The 23,793-nt window shown below is 42.4% G+C and overlaps 1 protein-coding gene across 1 annotated transcript in view; it reads left to right on the top strand.

Moving 5' to 3' along the window:
* Window positions 1-21,266, top strand: part of LOC130191919 (vacuole membrane protein 1-like) — a 53,440-nt gene extending 32,174 nt beyond the window's left edge. The window contains 3 exon segments of the mRNA XM_056411665.1: window positions 2,285-2,346; window positions 17,177-17,279; window positions 18,493-21,266. Coding sequence (XP_056267640.1) covers window positions 2,285-2,346; window positions 17,177-17,279; window positions 18,493-18,636 — 309 coding nt within the window. The 3' untranslated portion in view covers window positions 18,637-21,266.
* Window positions 21,267-23,793: the final 2,527 nt, after the last annotated feature.

The following is a 23,793-nucleotide window of genomic DNA, read 5'->3' as shown; positions in this document are numbered from 1 at the left end:
AAGTGTTCTGCAGAAAACAAGAAGTGTGAGAGGAAAGGGCAGGTGACGCTGTCCCTCATGGGCCAAGAGAGAACAAAAGGGGATTTTAGTGTGTGTGTGTGTGTGTGTGTGTGTGTGTGTGTGTGTGTGTGCGTGCTTGGGCGTAAAACACTCAATGCTTCAAAGCGTGTGTTTTTTTGGTGTGTGTTTTGTACCTGTGGTTCAGGTGTGTTCTCACTCGTCTCCAAGGAGAGGCTTCCTTTGTTCTGCTCTGCCTCCGCCTCTCAGGCTCATTTGGCTTAACGTCTGAACGTCCACTGTTGAATGGATGCAGCAGCGTCAGCGGCTTTTTTAGAGCTGCAGGTCACTTGCGGATGATGACGATGGGTGACGTCATGGAAAAAGTGGCGGGGCCCTTGAGATCGACGGAAGAGAGTGAGACGTAGCAGAAGACATGGATCGTCATGTCGCAAAAAGTTAAATGAGACAAATGTTTTCCACCCTCTGACTCTGACCTCTGGGGAACACGGCAGTTAACGCTGCAGGCACTTCTCTCCATGTTACTGTCAATCCATGAGTGTTCCTTTCTGTAAACAATTGAGAAATTATGTCATGCTTCTCTGTGTGTGTGTGTGTGTGTTAAAAATGATTGTGACTTTAATGTGTGTTGCTCTTCTGTTGCAATGTTGCCATGTTGCTCAGTGCCGTTTGAAGAGATGTGGGTGCATAAAATCAATATTAAGGTGTAAAATGTCTTCCTGACGTCGGGGTTTATAAATGTCCATGAGGAGATTTACTTACTGTCCAGTAACTTTGTGACGTCGACTCACTGATTCTGTCTAACCTTCAACCACACGAATAAACAGACTACTAATGGACATGTATGACCTCGATGGCATGTTACATAACCGGACAAAGAACACGCCAACAAAGCTGATCAAAGAGCGCTGTCACATGAAATTAGAGTCGTTATTGTTATCTCCAGGGTAACCATGTCAATGTGGTGTTGTGGGTTGTACTGACGTGGCTGTCACATTTATCCCTCTTCATAGGGGCATTTATCTTACTCAGTATATTTCCTGTCTACACTTTTCTTCATTTTTTTTTATGTCATGGAAGTTAAAACCTGCCTATTAGGCCAGTTTGTAGCATCTGCACTTTAAAACCTTTAATCAATATGTTCAGCACTCAATATCCAGTGTGGGTCCATAACTGAGATGGATCTGCATGTCAGAAAGTAGTGTTTTATTTTATTTGATTAGCACTAATCAAAGCATATTGAAAAATATACTGCTTATCATTAAATGAACTAGATCACATTTGACTTATTGTGGCCCAATTTAGATAAGACATTTTTTAACAGCAGAATATATATTTGAATGTGAAACTAACTGAAGCAACACATTACATAAAAATGTAGATGTCTCATCTCTGCTCATGTATCACTTTGTACACTTTTCCCTGTAATTCGGTGGTATATATTTCGTATCTTTGGAAACTTTGGGATCTAGACTAGGATTTAAAATACGGCTCTGTGGGTTTGAACAATCCTTTTCTGCAAAACATAAGTTTATAATGATGGACCCACAAAAAGCTCTGTTGGGTTCAGCCGGTCTCATGGCATGTTGAAGGAAACCGAGAAGTCACCGGATCAGACAACATGTTAGTGGTCAAAACGCATGTTTGTAACCTACAACAACTTGACAGGGCAGGTAAAGGATCTTTGAAAATCAGGTCATCTATTGGGTGTGTGTCCCTGCTGCCCCCCTGCAGGAGAACAAAGGGCTGATATGAGCCACAATGGATGCCAGTTGCCTCTCTGGCCCGATGACTAACCAGGAATCAGAGTGGACAGGAGCCGGCCTCCAGCCCCCGTCCGAAGCAATGACACATCTCCTTTGATTCCCCTACTCCTCCATCACACACACACACACACACACACACACACACACACACACACTCTCTCTCTCTTCTGGTGTGATATGCTGACCCAGTGTACTCTGTTGGTCATGTGTCATAGAGCCTAAGCCTTTCATGTATTGCCCTCCACCAAACCGCAATGGTGGAAGAAGAATTGGGCATAACGTGTGTGTAGGTGTGTGTGTGTGTGTGTGTGTGTGTGAGTAAGTGAGTGAGTGAGGGGGAGTTGAGGAATTAGTGATCAAACTATGATAGATAGATAGATAGATAGATATATACTTTATTAATCCCCAAGGGGAAATAGATGATGCACATAATGCCTTGTTCTGTGACCTCATGGTTCAGTAACTGACTCGCTCTCTCTGGGTGTTTCTTTGTCATACAGAAACTGTTTGTGATCGTCACCTTCAGCGGGCACATAGTGGAGCAGATGGTCTCCCTCATCGGGTGAGTAGGCCTACATTTGTGTGTGTGTGTGTGTGTGTGTTTGTTTGCTCACCAAAAGTACCCTTCGGGGTGTGCAGCTCTCACACATAAAAGAGCTAATGCCAAACTTGACACTTCAGGAACCTTTTTTAGGTGGTCATGTGACATTCAACATTACATTACATTACATGTCATTTAGCAGACGCTTTTATCCAAAGCGACTTACAATAAGTGCATTTCAACCTAGAGTATAAACTAAGAACAACAAGAATACAGGAAGTAACATTTCCTCAACATAGTCGAACTACAAAAGTACCATAATAAGAGCTATTTAAGTGCCACTGAAGTGCAAATCTGTGTTTTAATCCAGATATAGTCGGAAAAGGTGTGTTTTCAGTCTCCGGTGAAGATGTAGAGACTTCCTGCTGTCCTGATGTCAGTGGGGAGCTCGTTCCACCACTGAGGAGCCAGGACAGCAAACAGTCTGGATGGAGAGTGATTAGCTCGAGATGCAGGAGTCACAAGACGATTGGCTGTTGCCGAGCGGAGCGAACGTGCCGGGGTGTACGGTGTGACCATATCCCGGATGTAGACGGGGCCCGATCCGTTCTGAGCACGGTACGCCAGAACCAATGTTTTGAAGTGGATGCGGGCAGCCACCGGTAACCAGTGGAGAGAGCGGAGGAGTGGTGTGGGTGAATTTCGGGAGGCTGAAGACCAGTCAAGTAATTCCTATCCCTTTTGTGTGAGCTCGGCCTCCTCCTCAGAGGTGGCTTTGAAATAAACATGGTCATTTTTTATTTTGGGTTGGAAGATGTCTATCCTGTTTACAAATGCCTTGTGCAGCCTTTGAGTTTGTGTCACATTGTGTTCTCCGCTCGGCCTCCTCGCTCTGCTGAGGGACTTTTCCACTGGACGACTGTGGGAGTGAACTTGTTCTAGTTTCTTCACTCGACGGGATGAGCTCTCGTCTGTCATAGAAACCTCCCCTGTGCTTCTGCTCTCATCACTGATGTCGCCCTTTGAACCAATCGGTCGTTACCAATCCAACCTTTTATTCTTTCAGTAAAATTAGGACCCTCAGGAGTCAGACCAAGGTACAATATGTACTTGTGTTTATTTGCTTCAAACCTCTTGGGAGGAAAGAAAATATCGAGTTTGAGTTACAGATGGGAGTGATCTCACGAAGGAAACTTATTTGTGCCAGTATTTGTGCAAGCCAAGCTGGAAACAGCATCAGTGTTGTGTTGAATTTACAAACGGCACAAGGCTATGTTGTGAATCAAGCCATCAGACGGAGCAGGCTGCTTTTGAAGACAAAAAAATAAAATAAAAAGTTAAACAAAATGTAACAAGCCCACACACATACAGGGCTTCTTATAAATAATAAGATGCTGGGCGTGGGTGCTGAAGGGGGCTATGATCGATGTCCTTGTAGAAATGCAAGGGGTTGCAGCTGATCGCTTGAGACCTGCTGGTGGGAGTTAGTTTAACACACACACACACACACACACACATGCAGTCTTGATCTCTCTCTCTCTCGCTCACACACATACACACACACAAACACACACACACACACACACACACACACACACACACTGAAGTCAGACGATGAGATTGAATCAGCTCTCATCCTTGCCACATTTTCTTTTTGCAAATTTGCTTTGTTTCTAAAATTCTATTTTGTCCAGAAACGGCAACTTAAGGAGCTGCTGATGCTCTTTTCTCCATGTGTGTGTTTTATTACACGTATGTTCTGACTGAGGTCTGATCAACCAATCAGAACGCACTTGCTTTGCCAAAAGGCTTCTAGCCGTGTTGGGTTGTGAAAGTCGTGTCTCTCTTGTCAGTCACTGCTCATTGAGCTGCGGACTCAAGCGGCAGATGATTGGTTGTTGACAGCTTTCAGTCTGACTCACTGCCCGCCTCTTCTCTAAAGGAAGTGTCCCTCATTACAACTTGTCAACCGTCAGCTTCCTTCCTCATGGAGGCCTTTCCACCCTCAACTCTGATTCTGTGTGCCGCTCTCACTCTCACTCACACATCACCTTATGAATGGGTGACAGCCTTTTCATTTTAACCCGCTAGGTACAGACCAACCGCAGTGTCCCGTGTTAACTGTGCAGGTGCTTGAAAGTCAATTCACACGTTTACACCCGCAAAAATACCAGCACCTGCTGTGCATGCAAATGCATTAACCTTTTGTACAGGCACGCACGCATGCAGCCCCACACACACACACACACACACACACACACACACACGCACATACACGGACGTGCACGCACGCACCCACCCCCACAAACACACACACACACACACACACACACACAGGAAATAAAGGGAAATGTCCGTAGCTTCTGAGTGTTATACTGTACTTTCACATGATCACTCACTGAAAATGTACAAACACTGAACCGTTATCTTTTATAAAGTTGTTTCACATGATTTATTCATTTTAAGTCGGCAATAATATAATTAAAAAACTGATCGGCTCAATGACAAAACATACAATAATATCCTTCACTAAGTTCATCAGAACTTGAGTATTTATTTAAATGTTAATTAAATGTATTTATTTTAAAAGTTAGACTATGAGTATATTTCTTAATTGTAGTGAAAAAATTATTAAACAAATGTACAAGTGTACATAACCCTCTTTACTTTATCTACAGTTTGGTTATATATTCATTTGCTAAATATTCCTAGAATCATGATGATTTATATTTCATCACTCAATAGGGCAGGTCCACATATTTTAAAGTTTTTTGTCACTTTATAAATGTGGCAATAAGAGTTCTGTATCAAGATGTCGACATATTATGTCTTAATTAATTTAAGAAATTATCTTATTTGACCTTTTTTACGGATGCTTCTAAAGGTTTTCACTTTTTCATCGGTAATTCAAATCAGGAAAACTTTTTTCTCTGAATGACAAATGGAAAGCGTGTTACTGAAATTCAGCCTCACAAGAGAGCTTTGGATCTCGTCACGAGGCTTTAAAACTGTCAACACACATTTTTATCACATCTGTCCACAAAAAATCTTTTTTTTACAGGCTGGAAATAGAGAATATGCAAAATACCTTTTTAAGAACAAGTTCAACACAAGTGACTTAACATTTCCATTAAACATTTATGATGTCTGATGTTCTTTTTGAGAGTGAGACCCAAAAAATGTGTTGGGTGGAAAAATAAGTTCAGTTGACAGTTGTTCAATCTTGTTCTTCCATTTTCAATTTTTTTCTAATTTGGGGCAACAATGTGCGTCAGACATTTCAAACTTGATCTCTTACTTCTTGATTAGTATTGTGGAAACTGATCCATGTATCTCTGGCAGACAAGTTCCACTCTTGCTTTCCTGCTGTGCAAAGCATTTAGGGTTAAATCTACCACTCTGTCAGCAGTAGTAGGATAATAATAAAGATAATTTTGGCTTTGAAGTTCCACAAAGTCACAATAAAAGCCTCCTCGGATGCCTTTTGGGCTGATAACAAGAGCTGATAACCAGGTCTGATGGAGCTGTGTGTCTCATCAGACTTGTTAGGTTCCCTCTGTCCTGTGACTAATGTACAGATGTCTCCTCTTCAAGGTTGGCTGTGCGTGTACAGTCATTGTTAAAGTCCGGAAAAACAGTTGTACGCTCCAGAGGTTTCATGCAAGTGTTCATTCAGCAGATTTTTTGTCCATTAGTCATTAAAAAAACCTACACAGGTTTTCCATCTTGGTCAACAAGTCTTAAGAATTTGTAGATTTGATAGAAATAAATCAAGCGTGTACTTTGTTTTGTTAAATGGACTTCTCCAACAAAACGTTAACTTTTCAACTACATTCTAATGGTCATAAAACACTAGCGGCCCCCTCGCTGAACACTTCCCATCCTTATACACCAAAATCCTAATTTTCTACTCTTATTTGTGTAACTGAGCCTGGACACACTACAAAGAGTGAACAAGCCCCTGCTGCTGTGCTTCATATCATTTCAGATTGATCTTTTTCTGTGCCCAGTCCTCTCTATCCTCCTTTTTCTTATCTCAGCTGGGGCTTCATCAACCGGTGAGGTGGTGATATACCGCAGGAAGAGCTCAAAATCAACCATTGCATGCAGTAATGGAACAGTGAGCTTTCCTGTGTTTGATCTGTTGTGCGTTGCTTTGTTTCAGCTGAATCGCTAACTCTGATTAATGCCACTTTGTCAGCAGCCATGTGTCATACATGAAGAGGAATAGCTGTCTGCAGGAGTCTAGTGTGTTTACACCGTGCCAGTGGTGGGATTGGGATTAGTTTCTGTCGAAGTCTGGGAGAGAACAACGTGTGAGGTGATTATGTTTGTGAGAATGTGGAAAAGGGAGAAAATAAGAGAGGAGCAGAGACGACAACAGAGACGCAACTACAGTTTAATCCTATTATATCTCATCTTCGGGCTTTGCAGTTAAAATGACTGTTCTTAATAATCCATCATCTTGATTAAGTCAGCCTCTCTCTGTGTCCTGTATTGAGCTTGGCAAATCCCTCAGACTCATGTGTCAAGGGAGGCCTATCACTGTCGGGCTCTTGGGGAGGAGGCCATTGAGATGCAGAGAGGAAGAGACGAGACCTGAAAAGGTTATCCGGTAGAAACCGGCAGACGTCTCCATGAGAATGCATCCATTTACATCCCGGTCCATCTCTAAGCCGAAGGTCCATTACCAGCACAAAGGGCCCGCAGATGGCTGTTCCATCCACACAAGGCTGTCGGCATTCGAGGACCACAGCAGGCGGGCCCGCTCAGCGGGAGGCCAGGAGAGAGCCACAGGTCAGGGCAGGCCAGCCTGGGCTCACTAGATCACTCTGAATCTTGAATTGATTTTTTAGGATGTTGTTCTGCGAGTAACCGCTCAGTTGTTTCAGCTGTGCTGGTATACCTTAGCGAAGCACTCAGAGTGGAGTCAGCCTAACATACACTGTTTGTTCTGGTTTCTTTCTCTGCGTTGGTTCTGTGTATCAGGGATTTTTGTACAAAAAATACCAACTTTGAAAGATATCAATTGATTTGTGTAACTCAGACTGTCTAAGACTCATATTAGCATCAGACAGTATGAAAATGAGTGATTTGTAATGACATTTGTTTAAATTGCAATCCGGGCACCTGTAAACTACAACAATTAGTGAAACTTTTAAACAAAATCCATTATCATCTTCCGTTCCTGTTTCGTTACGAGCGTGGAGGTCTCAACAAATTCTTCTGGATGTTAACTGAACAACTTGAATAAAGTTGGGTTACTGGAGAAGTGGAATTGCTGAGAATCATGGAAGCTATTCTGGGTTTTCACAGTAGAGCAGTTATTTGTGTGCGTGTAAAAGTCCTGGAGTTAGGGGACTGTTACTGCTTGTTTCCACTGAAGTTCACCCATCGTGAACACACACCCTTAGCTCATATAGAAACTAGCTTTGTGTGGTTTCATGCTGAATGTGGGCTTGTCTGGCTTGAAGGTAACTGTGGCGTCGCCTTGTAAGAGTTGAAAGCAGGGAGGGATTTTTTTGAATGTTCCCTATATCACCACACAAGTCTCTGTGAAGCAAAAGGCACCTATTTGAGGCAAAGAACGTGCTTGATTAATCAATATTATCTATGCAATAAATATATGGGACAAATGTGAAGGGTACTGCGGCCTAAGCCACAGCTTATTGGTTTAAAGTATTTCACATGTGGTGATGTGTGTTGCCTGTCCTTTTGGAGAAGAATGTGAGTGAATGTGCTGAAAGAAATCCAAATGTCAATGTATTATTTTATTTTTTTACAATTCAAGCCTCGGTCACATGACTGATCCTATAAATAGCCCTTCTTGAGACATATGAGCAACGTCTTCTCGTTATCCCAATCTGCCAGAAAGGAGTGTTTTCGATCCTATCAGTCACCGGGTGCTTTGGTCACCTGAGAAGCGCCATGACAAAGATGGCATTGATCAGTCCTTCCACGGCCTGCCCTTCTCTCCTCAAACAGTCAGACACCTCACTTAGGATGACGGGATCAGAGGCAAACATGGCAAGACAGTGGGAGTGAGGGATGGAGCAGCAGGTCACGGCCGACTCTCCTTTTTTTATACAGCGTTGTTAAGTTTAATGCGAGGCCCAGCGGGGCGTCCATTTCCCCATCTCCCCCACTTCCAGTCGGATTACCTTGGCCCAACAGTAGAAATACAGAGGCAGTAGCAGTCAGAGAGAGGTTTGACTCCGAGCCATAAGGTCTTACCACAGCCATTTAGAATAATATTCAATTATGCTTCGGATTGTGTGCAGTCGGCCTGTGTTTGTGTGAGAGAAAGACACAAAGAGAGGGAGAGGTCAAATTTGTGGTCCAGCTCTGGTGTCATAGTATGTGCCTCTCGGGCACATTGTGTGTCCCAGGACTTCCTGCTCTATTCATCCCTGATTCATTTGTTTTGGGTCCCAGTCTCAGGCTCTCGCTTATCAGATCATTCCTGCACATGCTCGATGAAATTACTAAAGTATGTATTCATCAGGATGACAGCTGGCTTGTATGTTGTTTCAGGAAACAGTATGCCATTGATTAATTTTTAGAGCAGCTCATTCATCAGGGAGGACACAAGACGGACCTCGAGCCACGTCATCCACTGAAGTGTATTGTTTTTCCCACGAATGCGGTAATTTGGCTGTGATGTCATCAGTTGTCACGGATATGTGTGTCTTCGTCTGCGTTGTGTGAGAGAGGAGTCATCCCAGACAGGACCTGAGTCAGAGGCCCAGGACCCCTCTCCCTCCCCTCAAAACTGACATGTCCCCCATGAGCCTGATTCACAGCAGATTACTGGAGAGGGAGAGAGATAGTATGCAGGGTAAATATGCTCGCTATTGTCCATTTGTGGATCAGCCTGAAAACCACAGGCAGCCATACATCTTGATTATGAGGAGGTTTGGTTGTATTTGTTTTATCCCAGACACATAAATCATTTACTTATTATTTTATTTTGAGTCAAACTTCAAAGATTCACCAATGTGAACACGTTGTTTTACTTTGACTAGACTCAACTCAAATGCACGGCCGTACTGTATGTACAGCTGATCAGAAACCTCAACAGATAGCTATAATCACTTTTGACAATACCACAACTTTTTTCTTTTGTGATCTGCAAACTTTATTGCAAAAATTCAAAATGATTGAATTTACCTTGCAGCAAGGGCATAGTTTGGTCTAAGCATTAATAGGGACACTGCAAGTCTCCACCCACCATATACAAAAAACGTAGTTGATATTATGTTGAACAAGCAAACTTTATTAAAATATATTAACATTTGTTTAACTTGAAACTGATTTAAACATAATAACATTAATACAACCTTAGTTTAAGTACAACACAGTATTCTGCACCAAATAAATACTAATAATAACATTAAATAATTAAATAAAGTAATAAGAAAAGTTCTGCTAAAATGCCAATATACAGGAACAGTATATTATATATCTAAAACATATTTAAGCAGAAGGCTGGGTCATTCTTTCCAGAGTGGTCTTTTTGATGGTGTGTGCTTTGACACACTCAAAACAACCTTTTATATGGTAGGGCTATAATGCAGCCACAGATACTGACTATACCGCTTTGCCTGAAACCGTCACTTATTGTGCTGAAGTTGCTGCGCTCTGATGGGGTTCGCATCAGGCTGGCTCCCTCCTCATGTCCAGGACACTGCTACACTCACTTCACTCACTGTCGCTCAAACTGACTCTTCCCTAAAGAGCAAAGAAAACTTAGCCTAGTCTGCACATGCATGTTTTAACACAATAATAATTCACATAAAACAGGTAGACAATTTTAACTCTGTGAGCCATGATAATACACCTCAACACAGAATCAATTTAAGACCTCACCTGAAGCCCCGAGTTTCCTGAATGCATTTCAAAATAATGCCTTAATGAATAAATGTAGACCGTATACGAGTATGTATTTATTTTTGAAAGAAATTTAGAGGATTTAGGTAATAGGTTCAGGTATTATTGGACAGCCTTGTTATTTTTATTCAACATCACATAATTCACAATCCAAAAGTATTGACATGAAATCAGATTCCCAAAACGTTCTTCAATTTCATTGCTAATGCTTGGTAATTATTAACAATATGCCATGAGTAATACCTCACCTGAAGCCCCGATGGTCCAGCTGCTGCTTCCTCAACATGCACTACATCTGCTCTGGATTTCTGAGTTTCCTGAATGCATTTAAAAATGCTGCAGGTTTGCACTGTGTGGGGAGTTAGCCGACTAACGTTACTAGCTAACGTTAACTAACAACGACCTGGGCTTCTTGGTAGCTACTTAACCTCTGGGTGGTGAACAAACTTCGGCCTCTCTCTTTCCTTTTTTGCACAACAGGGTCAACAATATCTGCAAGTTACGATTCACGGAGTGTTTCTGCCACTTCAGCCAATTAAATGACAGCATCTTGTCTCACAGACTCGAAGGCGCATTGGAAAACGTGGAAATGTGTTTTTCACTCTTCTGGACGATGAACATAGTATAGATAATAATAATAAGAATGAGTTTGCAAATATATTGTGTTCAATAATTTCTTTCTAACAGGCAATTAAAATGAACAAAATATTGGTGAGGACAATTGTGTCTTTCTCAAAACTTTGGTTGTGACTATAGTCCCTATGGACCATATGCAAACCTACGCCCTTGCCCTTCTGCCTGTCTAAACGTTGAATACGTCCCTGCTGGTGTCTGGAGCAGTCTCTTCTAGAGAAGAAGTAGAAGGCACAGTTGTGAAGGACAGTTGTACTTCAAACAGTCTCAAGTTCTCCTTTATTTCAAGAGGCGTATTTCACCCCGTGACCTTGATTCTTTGGTGCGTTTAAAACCTTCACATTCATTTAGCGTGTTGTAATGCGTTCCTTTAACTCCTCTTGTCTGTTTCAGTTTTCTGACTTGCTGCAAAATGTCCCTTTGGGACTAACAACATGTAAATCTAAGTCAGAATGCAGTGGGTGTGGTTATCACCGGGTCATTATGTGTTCATTTAAAAAGAGGGCTAGACGTCCCATCGGAAACAATGTCGCGATAGATCCCACACAGCGGTCATTCCTGCAAGCATGACATCACAGGATGGATGGAGACTCTGAAGTATCAGCAAGGCCCCACACCTTCTTCTTCATCTGTTCTGTCACCTCCTCTTCTATTTCAGGCTGTCTGTTGCTGCCACTCTACAAGTAGCAGTATGACTTGTCTGGATATGTCTCCACTCACATCTGACTCATATTGAACAGCCCTTTCTCACCATTGAAAGGGTCAAGGCCTGGTTACACATTGACCCAGCAACCCCACACCCCATCACACCCAGACCAGGAGGGCCTGTATGGGCATGCTGAACCTGGGGGGCAGGGAGGGTTGAAGGTCTGTTTTATGTGGCTGTCTGGGAAGTGAGAGGAATAATAGACTTCTATAATTGGTGCCCCCTGATTTCCTGGCAGAACTGTGGGCACCAGAGAGGATAGCATGTGTCCGAGCAGTGCACATGTGTTTGTGTGTGTGTGTGTGTGTGTGTGTGCTGGCTGACACAGATGTCTGTGGAGCGGGGATGTGATAAACACACTGGGCAGGGGAGCTCCAACCAGGAGTGGGCTTCATGCTTAAGTGGTGAAGTCACTGGGAAAAAGTCCGGTTGAACTGGAGGAGGAACACACACACACACACACACACACATATTACCGTACAGCATTTGCACGTGAATCAAAATGTTTCTCACAATAAAGTCAAAGACACTCCTCCCATAATTCCATTATTTAATCATTCTGACACTTATTAAAATCGAATTGGAGCAGTAGTAATGTATCAAGCCATGAGCTGATAAAAAGGAATGAGTTGGAGCGTCAGTGTTTCGCACAGAGATGGTGTAGAAGTCAGAGTTTCAGTACCTCGGGTCAGAGTGTGCGTGTGCGTCTTGCGGCGTCTGTGCTGTTGTGTTAGGTGTGAACTGTGACCCGGTGGAACATTGAGTAACACGAGCTATTGCCTAAGCCAGTTGTTGTGATGGTGTTGTAACCAGTTGGACCTGGCCAGGGTTTGACTGTCATGTGAGCCCTTGTTCTCTATCATCCCCTCAGGACGTCAGGGCACGTGTGTGTGTATATGTGTGTACTTTGGGGATTTTATTAGCAACAAGAACAATAAATTGTGAACTTTATGAGTGTGTGTGTGTGTGTGTTTGTGTCTGTGTGTCTGTGTCTGTGTGTGTGTGTGTGTGTGTGTTGCAGTGTCATTGGAGGTGGCAGCCTTCAGAAGGGGCAGGCAGGTCATAGGTCGCCTCTGACTCATACCCTGTGGAATTTAGTTTTCACGAAAGGAACACAGGACACCTAAACACGCTCCACGCTGTGTGAACAGCAGCAGGAAGTGATAGTTCATTAAAAAATGAGAGGCTGACATGGCCCTCACAAATTGGCCCTTCTCAGTCATAAAATGGCTGCAGGAAGGTAAGAGATGTGGGGGCTTTTCATTCATATCTCCTCGTTTAGTTAAAGTGTATCTCCCGTCATGTATTTCCTGATTATTGAGGAAGATAGCATATTTTCTTGGTTAACAAGCCTGGTTTCTGGGATTGTCCTGTGCTGTTCTTTGCAGTTAAAGGATATTGCTTTTTTCTAATCCTCGAGGCAGTTTCTATCACTCATTAAACGATGATGTAGGGATGTGTAGCTTTTAGTCCCTAATTATTTTTGAAATATGGACATTTTGTGCAGGATGCTGTTTGTACCTTTTTGTCCAGCAGCCTTGCAGCAAGCATTGTACTCCAAAAGATATAAATAGTTTATGTGCTACTTTTTATGTCAGAAGAACGCAGATGACTGTTCTTAAGAACAAGGCTGTTTCTCACTTTCATATTCTATTCTCAGTTCTCTAGCATACAGAGCGGATGAGTGTTGATGAACACCTGTAGAGGAGGCAGGTCTCACAAATCTACCTTTTAATATTTGTTATTATTTTGTCTTTATTATTAAAAAATATTTTGATTCTGTCTAAATAACATAAATATTCATACTTTAAACTGTGTTTGTGTGTGTGGCGAAAGCAACAGATCTCCCTATTCTCCTTATAGACACACATATTATTTCTCTTTATTTATTCTCTAATCCAAAACTTTATTGTAAAGTCCACTAATGTGCAGCATTGTTGTTAGTGTTGTGACTGCACTAAGAGTGACTTAAAAAATAGAAAATGTATCAGTTGGATGGCGTTGTAGGACAGAGAGTGAACGCGTTTCTTTTTCTTTTTTTAAGAAAAAGAAAATGTGGGTCACATTGAATTTATTTTTGGATAAAATTGCATTCCGCCTCTCAACACAGTCGTTTGTATACTTTAATAGCACAGGCTTGAACAAAATAAAGTTTGTATGGATGGTCGGAAAATTTAAATGTTGTGTCTATTTTTATTTGAACTGCAGTCTTTTTCCTGCATTCATATGAAATGATGCAGTTTGAGCTGCTGAGCCCCTCTTCACACGTCACAGACAGTACACTCATTTAAATACCTCTGTTATAACTTCTCATTTGAGTTACTATATTAGATGATAAAAAACTGTCTTGGTAGATGCTGGCTGCTGTATTTCATAAAGTCCTACAATCAATTTGCTCTAAATATCTTCAACTCTAAATGTCACCAAATTTGATGTTGATTAAAAAAGTTTGGTTTTTCTTACATTTCCTACTGTGTGCTGAATATTAAACACATCTATGTTGTTGATATTACGCCACATGTATTTGCTGGGATATTTTTTGTAACACAGGCATGTCGAGCTGATGATTTTTGCAACAACTTCTGGAAGTAATTGCGTCAATTGGAAAACAACTGTCATAAAGTTTGATAGGATCCACACGTTCAGTCTTTTATGGTTGTAAAACCACCAACATTTTAAGACTTGTGATTACTCTAATTATCATCCCTTTTTAACTATTTCTTCTTTTTAGAAGAAGAGTCATATTTTATAAAACTGTTTGGATCAACTGTCCATTTATACAAACTTAAAAATGTGAAATACATTTAATAATGTTCATTATTTTAATTAATGTACAGCATTGATTCATTTGAAAATCCATATTCATATTCTTTCCTTTACTGCCTATAAATTATGCAAATAAACAGTTCAAATAGAAAAACTATACATTTAATGTAATTTTAGGCACATATATATCCGAATAAGCTAAATAAATACAATCAAAGGCCATGATCTATAATTTAGCATCACTCGTGTATTTTATCAATTTAATTTAGAATTAAATTATTACATCTGATATACATGTTCTGCATGCCTTCTTTATATAATATATATATAAAAACATTTTGAACCAAATATAATGATTACCATGAATTGAGATATGATTATCTTTTGTTCTAAATTAGTCTTTAGAGTTACAATATAAATGTGTCAGAGCTTGTAAAGATCAGAGAGATTTGCTAGGTAGTTTAGTTCAAACTGATTAAAGTCCTTGTTTCTGGAAGCCACAGTGTTTTAGAAACTCACCAATAAAGAAAGATACAAGCGTGGAGTTTTCTTTTAGTCTCGTTTTAAAGGACAGGATTTTAACAAACCGGTTTAAATGTTTGCTCAGTAGCTGCAGAGTAAATAATTCAGGCTTATTGTTTGCAAAATTACATTTTATCGCTGTTTTAAATTTCAGCTTTTTTTCTCCATTTGCCTCGACTCAACCAAGTCCGAAAAGACTTTTTTTAATTCCCAAACTTTTACTTATAATTAAGATCAACTTTCACTTCAAGTACTGAACATCATCATATTATTTATTACATATATTTAATGCATGCACAAGTTACACAAATCTCTAATTTAATTCCAGATAGAAGGAGTAGTATTTTATCTCAAGACTAAGAAAGTTAATATTCTGAACTTCTTTCACATAAAGGTGTTCAGGACTGGTACTCACTGGTGGTAAATCATGAACACACAATTCTTAAATCCAACACTTTTCACAACACCCTCAGCAGAAAGTGAAAATATATTCCCAAAAAGCAGAAGATCAGCAGATTTTTAATGGAAAGAGCAAGAGATTGTCCTGACTGAGGCATTAAAAACGTCTTTTCGACTACTTGCTTTGCCTCTCTTTGTTGGTGGATTTGCCCGGCTCGTGACTCAGTATTGCTCATCGTGTAGGAGATGATTCGCCCGCCATTTCTCAAAACCGTTTTGCTCACTCTTTGTCCTTGCTTGTTTACTTTTATCTTCTGAACTAATGTATTTCAATTCTCTGTTTACCCATACTTCTTGCGCAAACTCATATTCAGCTTTTCCTCCAGGAGATATATGTTTTAATTAGTTTAGTACGTTTCGATGTAGATGATAGGGGTTTCGTGACGTGGGGGATGGGAATAGGAGCGGCTTTGTTTGCCTCAAAAAACAACAAAACTGCTTGATTTTTGATACCGTGTCCTAACCATTTTCTATTGTGTAATTTAAAGCGTGATCCATCTGTTAGACTTCCTGTCTGCTTTGCCCATTCACTCGTAGGATATCTATTACCTCGAATGAAGTTAATCATTACTAAAAGGCTTCCTTGTTATAATCATTTCACAAATCAGTTTTTTCCTAAGCATAACATAGGTAGATGTGTGTTTGTGTGTGTGTGTGTGTGTGTGTGTGTGTGTGTGTGTGTGTAGGGACGGAAATGACTTGCCTCCCTCAGAGAAAGTTATCAGCCATAAACTCAACCGTATGTGACATGACTGCCCCCGCAAACCTGCTTTAAAATCTTTGATGATGCCTCCCCAACACGAACAAAAGGATCACTGCCGTAACACAAGGAACGTTTTGAAACAATAGCACACGGGATGTAATTGACTCTGTATAGCGACACTGGAGAATAATTGAAGATCTTTAGTATGTATTTCTTTAGTGATTAATCACTAACTCCAGCCTAGGGATGGGCCACTGATTCGCTATTCTAGGGCATTCTCTGCGTCTTTTTCTTTTTTCGTTGAGTGTGTGCGTGTGTTTGTGTGTGTCTGTGTGTGTGTGTGTGTGGGGGGGGGGGTTCAGTAGTATGCTAGTAGTTGGTGGCTAAATCTTGTAAAAGGGTTTCCTAATATGGGCTGTCTTACAAGGAGCGCCCTCCCCTCTGTGTCCCCCCCCCCCCCCCCCACCCAGATCTCTCAGCCAGTGATGACACAGCTCGGTACGACTCACTTCCTCATTAATTGGCTGAAACCAGTTCTTACAGGAACCGCCTGTGATAAATGTGAGAGTTCTGAGAAGTCATTCATTTCTCCTCGCTGCAGCGGCAGAGGAGGCACTGCAGGGGAGTTGAACGAGTTCACCGTTGTGTGGGTGTGTGTGAGAAGGAGGGAGGGAGGGAGAGAGAGGAAGCCAAGTATGTGTGTGCGTATTTGTGTGTGTGAGGGAGATAGAGAGAGAGAAGGAGAACAGAGCTGGAGAATGTGGGTGACTACTGCTGCCGCCGCTGCTGTACGGGGACCGGCCAACTTTATTATAAGCCTCGATATTTTTTTATTTTAATTTGACTTTTTAATTTTGTTTTCCAGCAGCACTGTTTCTTAAAGCCGTGGTACAGACTGTACTGTTATTCTCTCTGTGTGTTTATGTATTTGTGGGGATGAACGCTGAAGGGATCGCTCTCCTCGTCTTCCTCTCTTCTCAGAGAGAGGAAGCTGGGGAGAGCGATCCTGTACAGGACATAGGACAGCATGCCTCCCTTTGTTGCTGCCCTTGGGCTGGTGAGTAACAATGATGTGACGTGATTTGTGCCCCCCTCTTTCCCCACATGCCTCCCCCTCCCTCTCATTCTCTCTTCTCCCCCCCCCCCATCTCTTGCTCTGTTGGTTGAGGCAGATCTGTTCCACTGCTGGGTGCGGCACTGCAGAAGCCCTTCAGGGAGTACTTGGAGGCCCAGAAGGCCAAGCTGCACCATCTCGCTGGAGAGGGGATCCCAACTGTAAGTACAGGGGCCTCAGCGCCCAGCTCACAGCCTCTATTCATTCACGTGTGCGCGCCAAGACAAGAATGTAGCCCCTTACTTTTGCTTCTTTTACTCCTTCTTCCTCCACTTTTTTTCTGTTGCTTTCTCCCCTTTATCTACGCCTTCCTTTATAAATATTGACCTATTTTCTTCTCTCAAAAACAATTCTGTTTTCAACCTCTTCACCTGAACCACGTGCTTTCAGATTTTAAAAAATTTAATCAGTTTCATGTATATTTTTTGAAACTTAATTTCATGTTTATAGGAGAAATGTTGATGTTGAAGACTTTACTATAACCTGTAGTGATACAGTAGATTACAGAGGCTTGTTTAGGGCCAGAATGACAGAGTAGGTTAGCGCTGCACTGGGCGGGCTGGAGGGGAGGGAGGCGAGCAGGGGGAGGAGGAGGGGGAGGCGGAGAGGGAGGAGGAGGAGAAGGAGGAGGAGGAGGAGAGGGGCCAGTGTGGGGTCTGGCTCCGCTCGCTGTATTGAACTGTACTACTGTAGCACGGGGCGTGCTGACTCATGCTCTATCTTACCAATAGGCAGTGTGTGTGTAAGTGTGGTCACTCCCCAATGTGTCACACATACACACACTTGCACTCAATGCCCTGCCTGAACCCAGCACTGCCTGTAGACCGGGGCGGGGGCTCACGCTTCGCCAGCAACAATCCATCAAAAAACCCTGTCTAGAACAAAAAGAGCCAGTTGTAGCCAGAGCCTTTTTCTCTTTCAAAGCTTTTTTGGGTATCTCTTTTGTATGTTAGATATCTCCGTTTTCTTTCTTGTCCTTAGTGTTTCATTGAAAAAGATTGTTCTCCTTTTTATGCGCAAGAAATAAAGGTTGAACTTTGTGTTGCACAGGGACAGATGAAGGCATTTCGAGAACAATCTTCCTCTTTTCTTGTAATTTGAGCCTCCTGCAGTTACAGGAGAGAAGCGAGGCAATTTAACTTGGTGGAGGCAGGCTGGGGTCAGTGGGGGCGTTGGGAGGGAGGACGGTGGGGGCTGCCGCGTGTTTTATTACCCCTGATCTCTATCTGCACATGGAGCTGGATCCCCACCTAGCCTACAGCATAAGGAGCAGAGGGGAGAGCAGGGTGTGGGTGAATGGAGGGGGGGGGGGGGGGGAGCCCTTCAACTTACTGACCCGGCTCCTCTCTCTGTTCTTACTGTGGTTCCTGGCAGGAGGAGAGCTGGCTGCCGTGGCTCTTTGAGAAGGTTGTGGTCATCATGGTATGCTTCTTTGTCTGCTCCATTGTCAACTCCATGGCCCAGAGCTACGGCAAGCGCACGCAGCAGGACAAGCACTCGGAGGGCAAAGCCGAGTGAAGGCCAGATAGCGATCACAGCCAACCATCAACTTCAGAAGCTACCGACAAATCATTCTCATTTCAGCGCTCCCTCCTGGCCGGTAACCCGCCACTGTCTGAAGCAAATTGTTAGCCTCCAACTGGTTCCCCTCTTGTTATTGTAGCAACATGTTTATGTTGAACTTGGACTTCCATTCACTTGCTTTTGAAGGCTTTGCATTTGGTAGTGATTTCTGCAATTGTTCTCTGCAAGGTAGGTGCTTCATGGGACGCCACACGCGTGTGAGCTGTGTGAACGTTCATGTCGGTGCTCTCATCAGCTCCTGAGCACGTGAGAAGAAGCTGCTGGCCATGACTCCCCTCAGTGAGCGAGGCCTTACGCTGCGCTGTCTGTTCCACCAGAAGAGTCACTTTATTGGAATAAGTTAAGATTGTTACTTTTAATTGTGAAGTGAATTATTTGTTCAATAACCTAAATATGTATTCTCTATTTAAGCTTGTTAATTGTTAAGACTGTGTTTATCGCTGCACTGTAGAGTTTGTTGGTAGCATTGGCTGCGTGTAAGAAAAGACATGTACGTGACTTCTAAGTTGGTTGTTGTAGAGATGTTTTTGATATTTCAAACTGTTCGCAGTGCTTTAGGTGACCACTTCTTTTGTGTGTGCAGTGAAGCGCATCAAGGTACTTTTGGATGAGAAATGATAAATCGGTCATGAATCACCCTGCTGTTCCCTTTGTCTGCCCTTATTGTTCTGCTTCCAGGAAGAGAGCACATGAGTCAGCCCGGGGCTACTTTACCAGATGCAGCCATAGATTGAATCAGATCTACGGCTGTGGTCGCGTGTAGCTGTGTTTGAGACCGGGAGTGAGAGGGAGATAGTAGGTTGGATTTGTGTGACCGCCACATTTGTTGCTCTCCCTTTTATCTTTTATGGATTTAAGCAGATTGGCTCCACTAATAGATAGGACTGCCTGGAAGTCTTAGTATAGCAGACAGTAGCTGCTCATTTAACTTAGAGGCAGGCTGTGTCATGGTAAGTGTTTTTCTTTGTCTTCACTTGTCCATTTCATTTTTTAAATTTGATTTGTTATCCTCTTTTACCTCCGATGAGGACGGCAAGCTTATGTTTGACATTACATGAGCATCTATCAGCATTTCATATGATAGTGTTCTTTTTTCTTCTTTTTCTTTGCTCGGCAGATAGTCATCTGGCTCTCGGTATATGCGGTACATTCTTCTTTTTTTAATGTATAATAAATTGCCAGAGAAATGTGCTATTTTCTTCTCCCTCTGTACCGCTGCTGCGCTACGTTGGACTGAGCACAGTGGGCGCTAGAGTAAGCAGAGAGGGAGGGATTGAGAGAGAGAGAGAGGGAGAAAAAAAAGAACCCTTGAGCGCACAGTGAAAAGCGTCTGTGCCGTTACCTCAGCTGAACCTTCGAATGAACTCGTTGCACTGCCTCAGTCACAGAGCCAGGAGACGAATCACTCGAGTAGATTCAAAACAGAGGGGCACTGTTGAGCAGGCTGAACCCGGTGCTCTGCACCAGCTCTAGTCAGAGCATTCACATCTCCTCTTTTCTCCTGTCATGGTAAGTCGGATCAGGGATCCTTTTTTACATTTTTTTATTCTTCATTATTGTCATTTCTGTTCATGCGTACTTCTCAGTCATGTCCGTCGCTCTCTCGGACTGTCAGATAGCTTATCAGACTGGTGTTGGCTGTTAAGATTGCAAGGCGACAACAGTCTGTAGGCTGTCTGACATTTCGGGCTCTTTCATCTGACCAGCATCCTGTTTTGTCCTCCTTCTGTTATTGCCATCATCTCCGTTAGCATCAGTTCCCATTTTAGAGGTGTGTGTGCTGCGATGTCACTTCCTTATATCCCAACCACTTGTGAAACGTCAGTAACATTGGCCTATTGTTTATTCCCTCCATGCTGACGTATGTGGGTTTATATGTGGTTTTATGTGGGGAACTGTGTTTTCACATGTTTGCAAATGCAGATGTAGTGATGTCAATAGAGTACTTCTGTATATGCGTGTGTGTGTGTGTGAGTTGGCTTTGTCCTCTTGAATTTCCCGAGAATCCAGACACCTTATTGCAACACAACACATTGTGACACACAGTCCTAGGTATGGTACACGCAGTGCTCACCCAGCACTCTCTTTCCCTTTCACACTTCCCTTTTCACGGTTACTGAACTTTCTTCTGTTGCTCAATATGCACTTTTTTGCATTTTATTGGAACAACTCTTTTTTTCTCTCCTTCGGTCGTGTGGCAATTGGTAATTATACAAAGCTGAAAATTATTGCTTGACCAGCGGATACTTTTGCCACAAAGTTTTATTTTAGATTTTTTTTTCTTCTCAAACAGCAAAAGGGCAAACCTTGGATAACACTGGAATGGCTCACTGGCTTAGAGTGTTTTTCTTGGCAGTTTCAGGATGTCCTGTTCCATAAGGGAGCCACCTTTTGGCATGCCTGTCTGAATGTGTGTGTGCATGTTTGTCGAGAAATTCTGTTTATATTTTGAAGTGCAAGTCCCTCTTTTTCTATTATATCTGTACCACGGTTATTTTAAAGGTATGTATGTATGTAGTGTTTTCTCATGTACTTTCTCTATAAATAAAGTTTATTGAAAAGTGGATTGGTGTGCTGTTCATTATGTGATTAGTCTTGACCACACTGGGCCGGTGTTGACCCTCAGACCTCCAAAGAATCTCATGTCAGCTGAGAAAGGTGGTCAAGACGGAGTCCATCACAACTCCGGTTTCCCTCTCTACCGTTTCACATCCAAATGGTTATCTCATTACTGATTTGCTCTGCACACTGACATCATCTCCATTTCAGATTCCATGTTCGGCCATTACGGTGAGCTGTGAATATAGCTTCACTTGCTCTTGTGACACATTATAGTCTTATTTAAATGCAACACTATTACCATAAACTGGATGTTGTATTAGCATTAACTAATAATAATGTGACATTTTAATTATTTATTTGTATCAATTATTCCACAAGTTTAAAATATGCTTCTTATATTCAACATTTACTTTGAATTAAATGTGGGGAATGTGCCATGAAATAAATGGCGATCAAATTAAATGCATTCTGTTTTGTTGGTGTTGTGTCACATACATTTGCACAACTTCGCAGATGAATCCTTTAAATACATGTCATACTTTATACACTATATACAGTCCTTTAAATAGATTGGATGGTGATATGATTCAGGTCATTTTAAGCTCAGATCAGGTCTCTGTGGGTATGAGGTAAAAAGTGGTGTGTGTGGGGGGTTACTGTGATTTTGTGTTCTGGGGTCAGTGGTGTGACCTGTGCTAAGAAACACCTGTTGGAGGAAGTCCTGTTCCCAGAGCGGCCACGCCCCGAGCACCATGAAGACTACATTCTCCACCCACCTACCCCACCCCACCCGGCCCTGGGGCTCTGGCTGAAAACCCAACATGCAAATCCTGCTTGTCCAAACAGGCTAGGGGACTGGTGTTCAAATAATGACTCTTCTTTTGTCCTTCCTCTCGTTCTCTGTATGGTCCCTCCATATGCTGTACAAGTACTACAGTTTAAACTGGTGCCCCCCTCCCCCCCGACACACACACCGCCTCCTCCTCCACTGTCACTCGCACTCAAGTTTTTCCCCTCCCTGTCAGCAGGCTAACCACCGAGGGATGCTGATATATCACTGACTTCATCCACCACCCACAAGCCCACTCTGCATTTGGTTATCCACTTAGTTCCTTCCACACTCTGTCTCATTAAATTATGCTGACCAAGTGAATTTGTATTCCCCCTTTCCTTAAAAAAAATACTTACAATTAAAAATCACATTAAGCTCCTTAGTGTTTGGAAGTAGCAGTCAGATTTAATATGGGACCACAGTGGAGTGAGAAAGATCTTCTATCCAAAGGGAAGCTCCCTCTATCACACAGTGGGATGTGTAGTATCAAACTGCTGGAAAGTTAATCGTAGTTTGATTGCAAGAATAATTGAAAAGTCTTAACACAATAAGACTATAATGGAATGTAAATGTAAATGTCATCTTTATGTGTGTGGATATCTATTCATACACACGCTTATATACGTGCGCACACGCATCATAACTGGTTATTGTAAAGCCCCGGCTCCAAAATCCTTTGTTTCCTTTATTGTGGCTTTTGGCATGCCGAGATCAAACAAGCTTACCAGCTACTTCAGGCCCTTCACAATTCCCTCCATCTGTGAGGAGCGATATTACTGCTCTCATTTGAATTAGATCACAAGGGCGATTCAGAAAGATTAAGTGTCTCACTAAACTTCTTCAGCAGGCACTTGGCTCGCCTCGGTTGTTGCGTGATTTACACTGATTGAAGTATATCAGTAAAACCGTCACTATGTAACAAAGTACTATTTCTCAAGTTGAATTTGACACAACAAAATGCATCTCACTTGACTGTGTTGAACTAAATTATGCGTTGGTATTTTAACAGAGCATAGTTAGGCAGGAGCATCTGCTGCTCCTGCCCACTGCAGTGCCAGCATGGCAGACAGCCTAATGGCTGGTGCCAGGTGGCAATGCCAGGACGCTGTGCCGAAGCACACACACACACACACACACACACACACACACATACACACACATCTGTAGCTCTTGGGCCTTTCTCAAGGAGTTAAGATCCTAATCGTGTTTTGTATTTGTTGTATCACTTTCAAAAGGCAAATGAAGAAATCTAAAACAGCGAGACAAATCAATAGTTGTCCTTAAGCCTTTTTTTGTTTTAGGGAGTTACTTTCAGAGGAAAATATCCCAAACCCTTTTGTTGTCCCAAAACAAAAAGCACAATTTGGTTCTATGCAACCTTTCACAAATGAGCTTGATGTGGCTGCATGTCATATCGAGACAGAGGAGTCACAGACTTGCCTAATCTCCAATACCCTTTGTGTCCCAGGAGTTTTACCAACGAAACTGCACCATTAAAGTGTGTCGTAAAACACACACGGGGTGTGACTGCTTTAGAAGGACTATAGCAGCAGCAGCAAGCCTGAGAGTAGAGTGGGCGTAAAATTCTAGAAATGTACCTAACAGTTCAACGCACGCACACACACACAGACACACAGTCAGAAGCAACCCTTTGATGTGAGAGGACGTCACTGAGTAAAACCTTTGGAATGCTTGAA

This window comes from Pseudoliparis swirei, chromosome 3 (assembly GCF_029220125.1).
Source record: "Pseudoliparis swirei isolate HS2019 ecotype Mariana Trench chromosome 3, NWPU_hadal_v1, whole genome shotgun sequence".
Lineage (NCBI taxonomy): Eukaryota > Metazoa > Chordata > Actinopteri > Perciformes > Liparidae > Pseudoliparis > Pseudoliparis swirei.
The sequence above is the reverse complement of the archived record's forward strand: the minus strand, read 5'-3'. Positions and strand labels throughout refer to the sequence as shown.